Source organism: Lagopus leucura, unplaced genomic scaffold (genome assembly GCF_019238085.1).
Source record: "Lagopus leucura isolate 7727_CA_CO unplaced genomic scaffold, USGS_WTPT01 Super-Scaffold_100009, whole genome shotgun sequence".
Classification (NCBI taxonomy): Eukaryota; Metazoa; Chordata; class Aves; order Galliformes; family Phasianidae; genus Lagopus; species Lagopus leucura.
The window spans coordinates 27568507-27584379 of NW_024962266.1; the positions used below are offsets into that span (position 1 = coordinate 27568507).

The 15873-nt window shown below is 46.1% G+C and overlaps 1 protein-coding gene across 2 annotated transcripts in view; it reads left to right on the plus strand.

Annotated features, from left to right (window-relative positions):
- The window catches only part of DNAJC6 (DnaJ heat shock protein family (Hsp40) member C6), a 31756-nt gene that overhangs the window by 4743 nt on the left and 11140 nt on the right, over positions 1-15873 (plus strand). For both annotated transcript variants that reach the window (XM_042874089.1, XM_042874090.1), the window contains exons 2-11: positions 6480-6630; positions 7473-7522; positions 7630-7778; positions 11302-11424; positions 12557-12690; positions 13532-13726; positions 14097-14214; positions 15123-15202; positions 15373-15566; positions 15666-15746. In XM_042874089.1, the coding sequence (XP_042730023.1) occupies positions 6480-6630; positions 7473-7522; positions 7630-7778; positions 11302-11424; positions 12557-12690; positions 13532-13726; positions 14097-14214; positions 15123-15202; positions 15373-15566; positions 15666-15746 (1275 nt within the window). The remainder of the gene's footprint in view (positions 1-6479; positions 6631-7472; positions 7523-7629; positions 7779-11301; positions 11425-12556; positions 12691-13531; positions 13727-14096; positions 14215-15122; positions 15203-15372; positions 15567-15665; positions 15747-15873) is intronic.

The following is a 15873-nucleotide window of genomic DNA, read 5'->3' on the forward strand; positions in this document are numbered from 1 at the left end:
TCCCTGCTCCAGGCAGCCCAGGGCTCTGAGAGCTGTACCACTATGGCTCATGGCCCTGTCCTGGCCCACGCAGAGCAAACTGAGCACAGAGAGCGATGAAGTGCTTGTGGGAGGAGGAATGCAGCTTTTCTTTGCAACCCTGAGAGGGAGGCACCAGTGGATGTTTTGCCCAATGTCAGCAGAAACGCACTGCAACGTTCCCATGAAGCCCAAACCTGGGACTGTACAAAGCATCTCCTTTAGGAGCCTCGTGGTTCGTAGACTGACAGCATGGTTGGGTTGGAAAGGCCCTTGGAGCCCATCCAGACCCATCCCTGCTGTGGGGACACCTCCCATCATCCCCTCCCTGGCCATCGGCACCTCTGGGCTGAAGATCCACATGGGTGCAGTGCCAGAGGACTTCAGGAAAGCTGCAGTAAGTGAAGAAACAAACAATGAAAACAGCCACCACAAACAACTCTTCCCTCACTCGAATCAATTATTAAGATGCCTCAGTCCCACAGCCCATCCTCTCCCAGCTTTGGCAGCTGTGCTCGTACACTCGTGGTGGGGGTGTTGCTGTTAGTTTTGCAGACAACCACTTGAGTTTTGAGATACCTGTGCTCACCGTGGGAGGAAATCTAACACAAGCAGGAATCTGGGGCAGCTGCGAGGAGGGGGTGGAAGAGGCAGGTAGCCAAATATTAGCAGAAACGTCAGTCTGTGCGGCCTCTGAGATTCCGAGGAGCTTTCCAGAGGGTTGTGCAGGCAGCAGTGCCCTCTTTCCTGGTGCTGTTGGGTGCCTGTGCCCTGCTGCTCTCTCCCAGCCCTTTCTAACCCCCTGGCAACCCATGCAGTTCCTTTGGTAAATGTGGGGCAGCCCTGGCTCTCTGTGATTGGGGTGTGTGTGAGAGCAGGGATGCTTTGGAGTCTGTTCTTCAGTGCTTACGTGCTGGGAGGAGTGGGGGAGGTGGCTCAGGGCTCTGGGGCTGTGCTCTTCAAAAACACAGCTGGCAAGTGAAGCACTCAGTCCTGAATGCTATTGATTGTCACTGGATGCAAAGGAGCCACCTGCCTGGATATCATCCTCAGGTAGAGACTTGATGCTTCCCCCTTGAAATGGAAGCGTGAACTCTTCCAGTAATGTCTGTGCATTGATTGCAGTCCCCATGAGTGTGGGGATGGGGCAGAATCATGCTGTGGTGGAGCTCCTAAACCTGATATAGAGCCTGGGATGGTGTCTCCTAATGCTGGTGTAAAACACGCCCTGCCCTAGGCAGGTTTTGCTGAGGGATGAACGTGAGCAAAACAGCATCGTGTTTTGCTGGGTGCTCCTTAAAAAAAAAAAACAACAACAACAAAAAAAACCCCACAACAACTGAAGCATTGTTGTGAAGCCACAACAACAGCATCTCAGCCTCTCTCAGATGGGAGTCTTTACAAGGGCCCTTTCTGCCCAGCTCAGGGTGCCTGTGCTGTGTCTCTGGCTCCCCACTGTGCCCCACTCCATCTGTGGAGGGTGTCATGCAGCCCCAACCCTGGGGGAGGGCTCAGTGCTTCCAGAACACTGGGAGGGGGCTGTGTGTGAGGCAACTACAAGCTTCATCTCAGTGCAGGGTCAGGCTCTTGTGGCACTGTGGAAGCAGAACACAGAAGAGCATCTGATGTTCCCAAAGCTGCCCCCGTTGCTTTGGATTAAAGGAGAGATGAAATAATGGAATTACGGAATGGTAGGGAGTACCTTGGTCCCTGGTTTGGATTGTGCCAAGGGAGGGTCAGGTTGGATGCTGGGAGACATATCTTCTCTCAAAGCGTGGTTAGCACTGGCACAGGCTGCCCAGGGCTGGGGACTCACTGTCTTAGAGCTGTGGGGATGTGGCACTGAGGGACATGGGCAGTGGACGTGGGGGGCTGGGCTGGGGCAGGCTTGTGGATCCTGGAGGGCTTTTCCAACCTGACTGGTTCTGTGGTTCTGAAGGAAGCGCAGACAGTAGCTCCCTGAGCAAAAGGAGTGTGACCTTGGAGATCGTGTTGCATAGCATGGACAGGCTGAGGTGAACTTGCTTTCTTTCCTGTGGTTTCATGTCTGCATTTTGTCTGCCCTTGGCATGAAAAAAGAGTTTGTTTACTCTTGCTAAGTAACCTATGACATACAGCACTTAGCTGCCTGATCCTCCATTTGCAGGTCTTACTTTCACCTCCCGCTCCCAAGCCAAGTATTGCTTCATCAGCACTGACTGACAGTCTTAAATGCCTCTTAAATGTCGGCTTGATTCCCAGCAGGGCTGGAAGTCACAGCCTGTGGCTCTTAGCAGTGTGGGTTGCTGGGGGGGTCTGGTGCTTGGAAACCCACCAAACATTTCTGATATGCAGGAAAAGCTTCCATAACAGGCAAGTGAGCAAAGCAGTGCCATCCGTCAGCTGTCTGTCTGCATGCAGGTTAGTTCTGTAGCGTGGTTAATAGGCTCCTGTTGCTGGTTTTGCTGTGCTGAAGGTGAGCAGACTGCAGAGGGTCTCTTGGTGGGATTCAGTCTCTCCTGATGCAGCAGTTGCTGTGGTGTTTTGGCTGTTTGTGCTTGGAGTTCTCCTGTGCTGCACATCCTTTTCCTGATGCTCTGAAATTAGCTGGAGAACAAGGAGAGATCTGAAGTGCTTTAATAAAATATCAGTGCTCTCCAACTCCCATCCATACTGCATGAGGCTGGTGCTGTGCAGAGGCTCCTTCATCTGCAGACTGTCCAGATGTGTGGAATTCCACCCAGTGGCTGCTGATGAGAGGGGACTGTTGCAGAACACTCCTGTACAACGTGCTTGAGCTCTGTAGGGAGGTGCAGCAGGATGGTGCTTTGGTGGTGGCTGCTGGAGGTTTATCCTGAACTCCAAACAGTCCCTTCCTGGGGGAGGCATTAGCTCAGAGCAAGGAGCTTCAGCTGTAACAAAGCCAAACTCCAGCTTATCAGCCAAATGGGAGAAGCCAGGTGGACAAGGAGGGAATGGTTTAAAATTAAAAAGGGGAGATTCGGGTCAGATATTAGGAGGAAATTCTTCCCCACGAGGGTGGTAAGGCCCTGGCACTGCTGCCTGGAGCAGTGTGGGTGCCCCATCCCTGGAGGTGCCCGAGGCCATGGATGGGGCTTTGGGACTGTGGATGGTGTCCCTACCTGTGGCTGGGGTTGGGACTGAGAAGACCCTTCCAGCCCAACTCATTCTGTGGTTCTGTGGTTCTATGGAAGTTGTCTTGCTTCCATAATGCTCCACTGACCCAAAGCACATCATGCAGAGATGATCCCTACCATCAACCAGCGAGAGCCGACCTGCGCACCGCAGCTCAGGTGTGCTGTGCTGCAGTGAAAGCCCAATGTGAACCATTCCTTCATAGGGAAATGAAAAGGCTGCAGTTAGCAAGTGATCCCTGTGAAACCTGTGCCATGAATACAGTTCAGAGGCGTGTCTCTGGAGCCTGCTGGGGAATGTCCTGTAACTGGGTTAATAGAGAGTTCTTGCTGCATAAGGAGCAAGATGCATCTCATGCATCAAAAGTAATTCTCCATAACAAGACTTCTAGACAGCAACTAGCACACTGCTGGAGTTAACGGAGCTGCTGTGTGCTAACAAGCTGAAAGGTAGAAAAAGCTGCCACTAAGTCAAAGCCTGCCCAAATGGTGCTGATCTCCAGGTCTGTCTGGGCTACAAGGGATGGCCAGCTCTTCCCTTTGGGCCCAACAAGTGTCCTTGTGGCCTGGCTTGGGGTTGGGGGCAGACAAGGATGACTGCTGCCTCATTTGCAGTGCTGAAATCCAGGGCTCTGCCTGTCCAGGTGCCCCTGTCCCACAGCTCCTGCCTGTTAAACTCCTGGTGTCCTTCAGAAGGGCCTACAGGAGCTCTGAAGGTCCCCACTCTCAAGAGGGACTTAGCACAGAAATGTTCTATTCAGCAAAATCTGCGGGAGCAGGCTGTTTTGTTTTCTTTTTTTTCTTTTTAATCAGATTTTTTGGCTGTTCTTGTGGGTTTCTGCATACGCTGTCAGATCTGTGTGCTAATGCATTAACGCTTTCTGCTCTGCTGCTGGGACCCGTCATGCACATCTTTGTGCTTTGCAGGAAATGCTGCCCATGGGGAGGGACCTTGGACCCATTTGTTTTGCTCCTCTGTGTAACAAAGACCGTGTCATAGGGCTAACAGACAGGCAGCACTGAGGGTGCTGCTCTGACACAGTGACAGAAAGATGCCCAAGCAAATCACTGCATGGGGCGCCATGCCGAGTGCTGCTGTGCTGCAATTCTCCTTTCCTGAAGATTCTACGTCTTCCATATTCTCAAAGCCTTTCTGCTACTCTGTTAGAGAGCTGCCAAGAATGCAGTTTGTCCAGCACTCACTGGTCCTCAGATCTCTTTGCCCTTGCTTTCCTCATTCCAAGTTCCCATCTTTCTCCCTTCCTTTCTTTTAAAAATGGACCTGCAGAACTGAGAGCACCTTCTGAACGTCACTTCTTCCCTCCTCCCTCGAGTCTCCTAACACAGTAATGTGAAAGCAGAGTGTTTGAAGAGAGATCAAACACTTGGAAGCCAAGGAGCTAATTGTTTTTTTATTTTTATTCTTTAATCGCACTCAAAATAGATACTTAGAATTGGTTTGGAAAAGAAGTGTTCCTGTGCCATGAGAGGGCATCCTCTGCTCCGAACTGGGCATGGTGCTCTCAATCTTTTTATGTGTGCAATAAAGAGGAAAAGATATTGCTTTCAGCATTCCCAGTTTGCACATGCATCATGTGGATCACAACCACATCGCCGTGCATTAAGCACCCTTTGTGCACAGCAAAGTAAGTAACATCACTTTACCCATGGAGTCTCCTGTTTACCAATATATTCCATATTTATTGATATCTCCCTCCATATTTGAAAGAGTGGATGGCATTTAAATGGGTTTGGTACTCTACCCAGTAAATTGATTATAGAGATAGTATTTTTCATGTTCCTTCACAGTCTTAATGCCCCTAGAATATTTCTTATTGTAGTGTGGTACTTCAATAGCAGGCATTCCACAGAACCAAAGGAGTTAGAGCTGTAAGGTCTCTCAGCAAAACATATGATAAGCACAGTCGGTGCCACCAACCTTGACAAATCTCCTGCTTTTCTGAGTGCTGGAGTAATTAATAATGGATAGGATGCTCTGTTACATTTTGTCCCATGGCTCTGAAGCAGGACAAATGTTTTCAGACTTCCCGGGTGCTCTGTGAAAGGCAGCTCTTAGTGGATGCTCATTAAAACCACTTGAGACTGTGGCACACATTTCCATAGGTTGCTTGTTGCAGCAGTTAACTTTCTGACTGATCTGACATAGTAATGAGGTAACAAATGTATAATTAAAGTAATGTAGTCAAAGCTTGCTAAGATCAGACAGTTTAGGTAGCCAAGAGCTTTGTTTATAGATAATAAGCAGTTAAAAATATAATTTTATTGGTTTGTTTCCAATAACTTGGTTCTACAATAAAGCAAAACCATGTCTACTCAAGTCTACCTTCAACTTATTATACTTTACTTTTCTAAGAACGATATATGCTGTTAACACAGCAGTGATATAATAGGAGTAGCTGCAATGAGTCGGGTCTTGGTTAAGAGATTGGAACAGTAATTCTGATATAACTGCAAAATGCAGCCTTGTGAGGAGGGATGCCACGTCACAGTCCATCAAAATCAGGATTTAAATGGCTCTTGTTCTGTGTTAGTCTCCTACTGACTTTGCAACTTCATGATGTTTCAAGCTGTGAGGAAAAAGCTTGAAAAGAAAAGGAGATGAGCTCTGCACTGCTTTCTCCCCATCAGTTTGATGATTCCTGTGTTAATGCTGCATTAGGAATATCCAAAAATGTTCTATTTGTCAGCAAGAGAGTTTAATTCCTGCGCTTTCTTCTTTTCTGTCTGCCATCTTCCACTCAAACAAATCAGACTGGTCTCTTAAGTGACTTGAGATTGCTCTGATGGTTTCTGCTCTGTGCATAGTCATGGGTGTCCTCTGTGCATGTGGTGATAAGACAACCTTCAGTCATCCAGCCCCTGGAAGCTGTGAGTTACACCAAAGAGCTGTGGCCTATACAAATGTCCCTTTCTTGTCCCTGTGGAAGCAGTTGTTGGTTTGGCCTTGGCTATGTGCTGAAGAGCTTTGGGTCGTGTTGAGAGGTGAGGAAGCTCGACTGGTGGTTGTCCATCCTGTACCAGCACCAGTTAACCTGTGCTGAGTTGCTGATGGATTCTGTGCCTAGCCAGCAAGAACGTGCTCTCTGTAATTATACTCAGTAACCCTGGTGGTCCCTTCCAGTTTGGGATATTCTGTGATTCGAATCTCTGGACAATCATGACTTTAATAAGCAAAACTTCTTTTGCCCTGCTCAATATGTGACAGGGCACATGAATACATTCGGTCTGAGTAGAGCAATGGGTTTGTTGGTTCTGTGAGTTTGTTTCAAACAAGTGATGTTGGATTTGGTTCTGTTGTATTTGAAGGTGCCTCATCACCGGACATGGAGTCCAGCTATGGGGGAGGCTTGCTGGATATGGTGAAAGGAGGAGCAGGAAGGCTCTTCAGCAATCTGAAGGATAACCTAAAGGATACTCTGAAAGATACGTCTTCGAAGGTCATGCAATCTGTTGCCAGGTATGGTACAGTTGAGGCAGGCAAATGCAGGTAATATCATTAGCTGCGGGGTGCGAGTCTGAGCTGCCATCTTAGCTGGCACAACAGCTGACCTAACGAAGGTGGAGGGGAAAATCACAAATTACTTCTGTAATTCTGTCCCGCAGTTGGGTATTTGGCCTCAAGGAAGCAGGAGACCAAAGTAAATATCTGAGCTTCATAATGAATGAGGACCAGCATCCAGAAATCTGGAAAAGGCCTTCCCAATGGCAGTGGGGCATTTGATCTCTGATTCCTTCATTAACACCCGTGGGTCCTTCTGCTCAGCCTCTGCTTGAGTCGTTTGTCACTGAAAGTTGGCTCGTGTTGTATGGGACTCCTCACGCTGATGTAACTGTTCCATTTGCTAAAGCCACTTCTTGAGCTGAAGAAAGGGCTGAGGTGACTTTGCTTTGGTCAGCTCTGCTGGCAGTGGTCCCTGCGCTTTGCGCTCCATCGTCCTCTGAGGAATGTGGGGCTACAGTAAATTAAAGACATGTAATGTATGCAACTCCTCAGAGGCCTTGATAGACAAAGTGCTTAATTGCTAGAGATTTCTTCTGAAAACTGGCACTGAAAATTAATGACAAAAGGGAAAAGGGACTTTACTGGGGGTCCACTTAAAAGGAAGGCTGGGTCACCGTCTACAGTAAGCTATCTATAGCTTCTGCTTAAAACACAAAGATGAAGTACAAGTCATCAGTTCTAAGATCATTCTCTTCCTTGCATTGAAAGTGGGAAAATACTGTTCTCCTGGTTCCTGTAAAGCACTGTGTTCTGTAAATACGTGTGTAACATCTGTCTCCTTCTTTGTCTCCTTTTAGTTACACCAAGGGAGAGCTAGATATTTCATACATTACCTCGAGAATCATAGGTAAGTGCTGCTTACCAGATATATAGAGCTTGTAGTGTCTCAGGGTTCAGAGGTTCATAAGCATGAAATGGTACAGGCTCAGTTGAGCTTGTTCTTAACATTTCTAGTGATGTCTTTTCCGGCTGAAGGCGTTGAGCTGGGATTCAGGAACCACATTGAAGATGTCCGGACATTTCTGGATTCCAGACACCCTGACCACTACACAGTCTTCAATTTGTCACCCAAGTACTATCGCAGTGCCAAGTTTCACAACAGGGTGAGTATATCTTCCAAGGGATGGATAGCAGTGGGGGGAAACTGAAAGGTGGCAAAAGAACCTGCTCCTGTCTCTCCTGTGTGTGGCAGAATGTAATAAGGTGGAAAAGGAATTATAGGTGTTTTAAAGCTGCTGTGGTTTTTTTTTTGGGTTTTAGCTGATATCCAGGGCTACAGGGACTAAAGAGATTTAGTCCCTGTATTAACGAGATGTGTTAGGAGTCTGTGAGAGTGGCATTGCACTGAGATGAGCCTGTGTGCTCTTGGCTCCTACACTGGTAGATCCCCATCCCTGCAGACATGGAAGATCAGGAGATGGGGCTCTGAGCACCTGGAGTTGTGGATGTCCCTGTTCATTGCAAGGATCTTGGACCAGGTGGTCTTTAAAGGAACCTTCCCACACAAAACAATTCTATGATTGCTGTCAGAAGCTGCAGCAAAGAAATAACCTTTAGTTTCTCATGCACTTACTCCTTCTGAAGCTCACCTTATTTAATACACAAACTCAAATGTATGATGTGGGGTGTCTGAGCCCCAGTGGGTTGCTACTGAGACTCCTAATAAATAGCCAAGTGCTGGCAGTGCCTGGAGCAGATTACGGCCATGGGTTACCATGTGAGATCATCTGATGGGGGATGAGGGCTTTATAGGAATTTGAAGATGGCCTTGCAAGGTTTCTAACAAAAGTGCTTTGAAATAAGTGATCAATAAAAGAAGGTACTTTGTTTTCATGTTGAAGAGTCCTCCAGTTGTGTTTAGTCAAGCAGAAGGACTTAGCACGCAAAGCCTGGGGCTGGGAACTGCATCTAAGGTGGATTTTTGGTTTTTTCTATAGCATGTTACAATTAAAGAATACACCTCCAGTCTCTGTCCCACTTTCCTTCTCTAAAACCAGGATGTCATATGGGAACAGTTCAGGGCTGTGGTTCATCAATGGCTTTTAGAGGATATCTCTACAAAATAATGCTGCTGAAATGCAAGATTAAATCTCATCTTTCAGAAAGCTTCCTGTTTATTCCCTCTCCCACAAGGGAGTGATGATTTTCTTTTTTCTATCTTTCATTAACTCCAACTGAAAAGGCAGCATCAGCTGCTGGACTGACCCCTCTGTTGGGGTGAGCCCCATGCCTCGTGTTGGCTTGAGGTGTAGCCGAGTCTATCCTCAGCAATTGCTCTGATCACAGATAGCCTCTAGCATGAAGCAGATTTCCCAGCAATTAGTAAGCAGTCATGGCTTCAAATATGAGGTCGTGAAGTAAATGAACAAGAAAAGCTAATTAAAAAGGGCTGTAAATCTTCTGTCTTGCTTGGGTTTGGTGCATCAGTGTCAGTGAGAGGAGACAAATCTACTTTTGACAGCCCAGCTTTAAACAAACACCCCTTGGTATATTAGTTGACCTGGCCATTACTCCTCCATCCCCTGTACTTTATCTCCTACCTTCCTATGAGACTTGCCAGCTACTTCGTATGTCACTCCTGAATCTGACCAAGAGCTTTGTATTGCTTTCACACACACAAAGGAAATGATGGATCTTTCAATAAAACATTCTACTTTCAGGTGATGAGCTAGGAAATACAGCCTCCAAGTATCTCTCAGGAAGATGAAATGTGCACAACAAAATGCGTGAGATGAGATGAAACACAAAAGAATTGTAAATATGAATTTGAACCTCATCTCTAGTGGGGAATAAGATACTAACAGGCCACCAAGAAAGTGAAATCACCTGGAGAGTATGTTCTGTTTTGGATGAGCTCAAGTTTTGAGATAGACACTTGTTCTTTGAAGTGAATGGCTTCCTAATTTCTATCTCCTTCAGAACTCCTGTGCTCTAAGACCAAAGAGGGTCACGATGTGCCATGGTGCAGGAGGGAGATGACAGTGAATGCCCTGTGGGGCCATTGTCTGCCTCAAGGTGGGGGCACAAAGCCCTGAGTGCCCAGCACAGTGCAGAGGAGAGGGAATGCAAGCAGTCAGAGCTCTAATCTAGTTGTGCTCTAGTTGTGCTCTGCTCCGCTCGCTGCCCAGCAGGAGAGCTCACATCTGCTGGAGAAAACGTGAACAGTTTGAGAACATATAACTCAAATCTAGCATTAAACAAAGCCATGCTTCATATTCCCTGCAGGGTCACGTTCCTGGCTCTTCCAGCCCCGCTGCTGGAATAAAACAAGCACTAGCTGCATACTTCCAGAGCTCCAGTTGAGCTCCTGGTACTTCCTGCACGGTTGCCTTTCACAAGAATTGCTGAGGTTATATTTGAAATAAATGAAATGCTGCATAATGTGCCTTTAATTTCCTAATTGCCAACCAGCAGACAGATGTGTAATTATAGACAGGGTAAATAAATAATTGTGGACTGTTGGGAAATGTGTATTATTTACTTGATAAGCCATAATGGCTTTTCCAGATGCCTGACAGTGAAGCCTGTTCAGAGAACTGTCAGTGAGAGGTCACTGGTCATGTTAATTCCAGCAGCCACTCGCAATGTGTATTTGGTGTTTTGGTGCTCTGCCTGCCAGCAGATCTTGTGCAGCCAGAAGTGGTGTGGAAGTTCCTGGGGTCGGGAGGAGAATTGGGCCAGATAACTCAAAATAGTTATCTCCATTATGGTGTTGGTATTTTGGGTCTGTTGAAGAATGGAATAAATGTTTGTGCTCACCTCGTAATTCTTGCAGACAATCTTCCTGCTCCCTGGTTCTCTTCAAGCAGAATCCAAACGTCAGCTGAGAGAGAAAAGCAATCCTTTGTCTTAAATGCTTTTTTCTCCTTTAAATTTCTTCTAGCCAGAAATGATGTTCAATAAAGACATTTCAATTAAAACCAGATGAAGCAGGGATGTCCGCAGAAGTCCGTTTGATGTTCTGCTTGAGACTGCAGAGACTGTTCTTGAAATGTGTCATGACTCAGAGCTGGTACATTGATGAATAGTAACCAGACATGCTTCAGAGTTTGTGGGTTTTTGGCTCTAAGAAGTCATTCATTTCTCTGCTCGTATCATTAACTGTGCTTACACAGATACCTTAGTTATTTATTTATTTATTTATTTATTTATTTATTTAAGGCAGAAGTTTCCTTTTGATCACTCTAATTTCTGTCAAACAGGGCTTGAAAATTCTATTGCATTGAGAGCAACAGATGCTCAGTATCCTTCACAAATCGGGGCTGTAGTTTCTGGGAATGACTTATTTGAAGGCTTTTTACCGGGCTCAGTGTGCAGCTGTGAGACTAGAGTGCCATGGAAGGCCACTCAAGATAATCTGGCTTGGAATGTAATTGTTAACAAAGTATTGCCAATGGCAATCCATCAGTACCAGGCTATTTAACTGAGAATTCCTTTTTGTTTGTCCCTTTGTCGTTCGTGAAAGACAGAGATCAGAATTACGCATGAGAAGTGATGGAGTAGCTTTCAAGTCCATAACTCTAGGTTGCTGAATTAAGTGCGTTTATTGGCAGGAAGCATTTGAAAAAACATGCACTGCTTAATACTCTTATGAAGCTGGCTGTGCTCATGGTGCAATTCCTGCAGGTATCTGAATGTAGCTGGCCGGTACGACAGGCGCCCAGTCTGCACAATCTCTTTGCTGTCTGCAAGAACATGCACAACTGGCTACAGCAGAACCCCAAAAACGTGTGTGTCATCCACTGTATGGTAAGTACAGCAGAAAGGAACCACATTTTCAGACCTGTGAGTCGTAAGTCACATTGCATGTTGCAAATGTTGTGTCTGTGGGCAAGGATGGCAACAATTTCTAAAAAAAAAGTGTGATAAAACCAACTCCTATAGAAAGGGAAGCAAATGCATAGAGGGGAGTTCTGTTTAACTCTAGCCCTGAGGTTGTTAGTCTCCTGCAGTGGCTGCTTGTCAAACGTGGCTGAAGATGTCCAGTTGCTTTTCTTTTTCACAGTTGCCTTGCACTGTGCACCATGGCTCATGTCCTGCTGACTTCCCAATAAAGATGATTCAAGATGGGAACACAGGCCTGATGTGTGAGGATGGTGTCATTCTGTATGAGTAGCTTGTAATTTACCCCGAACAACCTTTGATGTTGACTGTAATGCCCGAGAGGACAGTTCTGTTCTGTTCCTGGAGCCTAAATTAAATTCAGGAGGCTGACAGCCCTCATCAGGGTAAGCTTGGAAGGAACTGAGGAAATGAGTGCTCCCAAACTGTGCAAATCTTACATCTGGGTCTGGCAGTTCCTGTCTCACGTAGTGGAGCTGTGGCTGCAGGACATGAGTTGGGTTCAGACAGACTGAGATGCACTTGATGGCTCCAGTCTTGGAAATACAGCTCTAGAGTCAAACACCTTTACTGACCTGTGGGTAATGAATGTCAGGATAGTGCTATGAAGGGCAGTGAGTCCTTTTGAACATTTTCTGAGGAGTCTGGAAAAGCCCACTCAGTTTATATGAACCTGAGAGATCCTTTCAGAGGCAGTTGGCTAAACTTGTGAAGGCAAGCAGCCTGTTAACCTCAGGTAGATGCTGGGCCTGGGTCACCTCTGCATGGCAAATCCTGTGGGACAGCTGGAGGCAAAACATACTGGACATGGAAGCAAGTCTGAGCCATCCTCAGCTTTGGCTGCTTGTGAATGTCATCTTTGATCCACTGCAGCTCACTGAAGCCTCAGGCTGGAAATTCATTGTGGTGCTGTCTCATTACCAGACTTTACAGAGAAATTATTTTGGTGACTAAAGGGAGAATGGAGCGTGTTTGGGTGGAATCAGAAGGCTGACTCTATACTTATACATTTCTTCCCCTGCTCTGCTCTCCCTACCAGGATGGCCGTGCAGCCTCAGCAGTTCTGGTCAGCGCGATGTTCTGTTTCTGTCACCTCTTCTCTAACCCAGGCCCTGCTATGCAGCTGCTGAACACAAAGAGACCTGGAATTGTACTGTGGCCATCTCACAGGAGGTAGAATGCCTTGGTTGAATGCTACGTGTGTGTTTTGGCAATGCGTTCCCAGCTCCTAGGCTGAGACGTGCATTCCATTTTGGCTTTATTCTCCAGAAATAGGGGGTAAGGTAGCAATCAGGCACTGTAGCAGGTTGTCCAGAACAGCTGTGGGATCTCTGACTTCTGAGATCTTTGGCTGGGGAACACTGTGAGCAGCATAATCCAGCTCTGAGGCTGGATGCAGTGCTGAAGTTGGTCCTGTGCTGAGCAGAGAGGTGGACAAGATGACCTTCAGAAATTTCTTCCAACCTGAGTTACTGTGTTATTTCACGGAATAATGTGAGCTAAAGGATGCATATGCTGCATGCCCCATCCTGTCCACCCAGTCCCAAAGGTGCCAGCAGGAAGCAACAGTGTTAAAATGCAGGACTCCTATTGCAGCAGCAGCAGTGCTCATGCATTAGCCGTGCTACTTAGCTTTGTCAGGTCGTAACTGATGTTTATGGCCACTTCCATTTCACCCACATTGTAACAGTAATGGAGGAATAAAAACAAATCTTACAATAGCTTTGTGCTCTGGCTCAGGAAAGCTGACAGGTCTGTAGTTAATAGGGCTTTGGTGAATCCCCCTCCCAATACCAGCTTCATCCTTATAATGTTTACACTGTAAAAATGTCTCGTTTATAGTTTTCATGAAGCAGAGGCAACACTGCCTGTCAGAGCAAACAGAAGATGTAGTGTTACGTGTGGAGAAATAATGATCCATGACTAAGTACTTCTCATGGCATGTGCACGTAAAATAGAATGAAAACTGATCACCTGGGATGAAGGTCTCAGCGATGGCTTTCTCTATCTGCAGATACATAGGATACATTTGCGATCTAATAGCAGACAAGCCCGTCATTCCTCACTGCAAGCCTCTGACTATCAAGTCAGTCACCCTCAGCCCAGTCCCCTGTTTCAACAAGCAAAGAAATGGCTGCCGGCCCTTCTGTGACATCCTCAGTGGAGAAACCAGAATCCTGACCACATCCCAAGAGTATGAGAGGATGAAGTGAGTCGCTGTGCTCTCCTACCATCCTTAGGATGCTTTGCTGTAAGGTGTCTAGTGCCTGTGCTGTGGCCATTGCCAGACTGTCTGATAAATCATGGGGTGCGGATATTAATTGAAGGTTGGTGCCTACTATTGAATTAAACTGCCAGTTTGAAGGTATCTCAGCTGGGTACCTTCACTGAGATGGTTCGGTGCTACGATAGTTTCTCCTGTGAAGTGTTTCTATTTCAACTCAACCTCACACTGAGCAGAATGACTCTGTTGGCTCAACCTGAGCGAGATGGTAATTTTGATGTTGATGTTGGGGTTGGGTGGTAATGGCATTGTAGAAGGGAGCTTAACTGTGGATTTCCTTCTTGTCCCCTCGAAGAGAATACCGTGTGCAAGAAGGGAAAGTCCTAATTCCACTGGGAGCCACTGTCCATGGAGATGTTGTTGTTTCCGTCTACCATATGAGGTCAACCATAGGGGGACGCCTTCAAGCAAAAGTAGGAGTTTGTTTAATTTCTCTTGCATGATAGAGGCAATGTAGCTAACTAAGAGGGGCCTGAATATTGGGTCTAAGAATGCAGATGGCACTCATGATATAGAAGGCTTCCTTACCTGAGCACAGACTTAGCATAAATCAGAGCGATGCCAAGTGAAAACAAAGAGCATTTGGGGAAGTCCTTGATGCTCCCTGTGTCTCTTTACAGTGTATATTGATAGGATGTAGGATCCTTCCAGGTGATGCAGCAGATAGAAACCAACCCATCAGCAACTGGTACAGGCAAAACACCACCAAAACCTCTGTTTATGCCCTCTAAGAAGATGGGAGAATATTTTTTCTTTAGCTCCAGTGATTATGACTGATTGTGCCATCCCTCCTGGATGGTGTCAGAGTTGCTTGTTCTAGAACAGCCTTCACCTTTTTGAATGTTATGGATAACAGGCAAAAATCGCAGAGCAACTGATGAATGTTTCTCTTCTTAGCTCATTACTGGTGCTGTTTGCTATATACAGGCAGTGCTTTACTGGAGTTCCTACTGTGAATGAAATGGTCTTGTATGTTCCTGGGCTACCTGTTGCTCCACTGTATTCAGTGGAAATAGATATCAGTTTCATTTAAGTGCAAGAATGGCCAAGTAGGTCCTGGCAATGAGGGCATGTTCCCAAACACTGTGAAGGCACTCCTCCGTCAGGGCAGCAGCAAAATTAAAGGCAGATGGACATACTGGAGTTTGAGAAGGGAAAGTTCTACTTCCTATAGAACGAACAGAATGAATTAGCTTATACAGCAGTAATCTATATAGTAACTGGTAGTAGGGTAGACTTAACCATCTGCATGTGCAATATAAGAAAACATTTGAATTTCATGAGTTTAAGCACTTGTTCATTAAGGTGCTCTGTTTTTCAGATGACCAACACACAAATATTCCAAATTCAATTTCATACTGGATTTATAGCCCTGGGAACAACCACATTAAAATTCACCAAGTGAGTATTTTAAGCTGAACATTAATCAAACCTGGAACATAAAAGCCTTAAAAAGGCTAAAGGAGAATATTCACAAATGAAAGTCTGTGTGCGTGCATATATATTAAAAGATGATGTAGATTTGTAGAAACATCTGTTCCTTTGGAATTGACCGGCTTCTTCCCATTTAGACCTGAACTGGATGCCTGTGACTCTCCAGACAAATATCCCCAGCTTTTCCATGTTATACTGGAGATAGAAATACAATCTACTGATAGACAAACAGAGTTAACTCCTCCGTGGGAGAACTTCACAACAAAAGACATCAATCCAACCATTCTCTTCTCCTCTCATCAGGAGCATCAGGACACTCTTGCTTTGGCAGGTGGGAGCCGCACAGCTTTACTCACTTGATTTGGGGCTTTCTTTTATTTTTTCTTTGTTTTATTTATTTGTTTGTTTATTTTGGCGCTCTGTGCTGCAGGTAAAGGTCCCACTGATTCACCCCAGGATAACATCAGGAATGTTGGACAGAGTGCATTCTTCTCGTCTCTCAGCTGGCAAGGTACGCAGCGTAGCCTTTAAGTCAAGTTGCTTAGAATGAGATAAACAACTTGTTTCTCTCTCCCCCCTCCCTGGAGCATGGAGGCTTGCTGAGGGATCTGATTGTGGCATGCCTTGTGCATTAGATC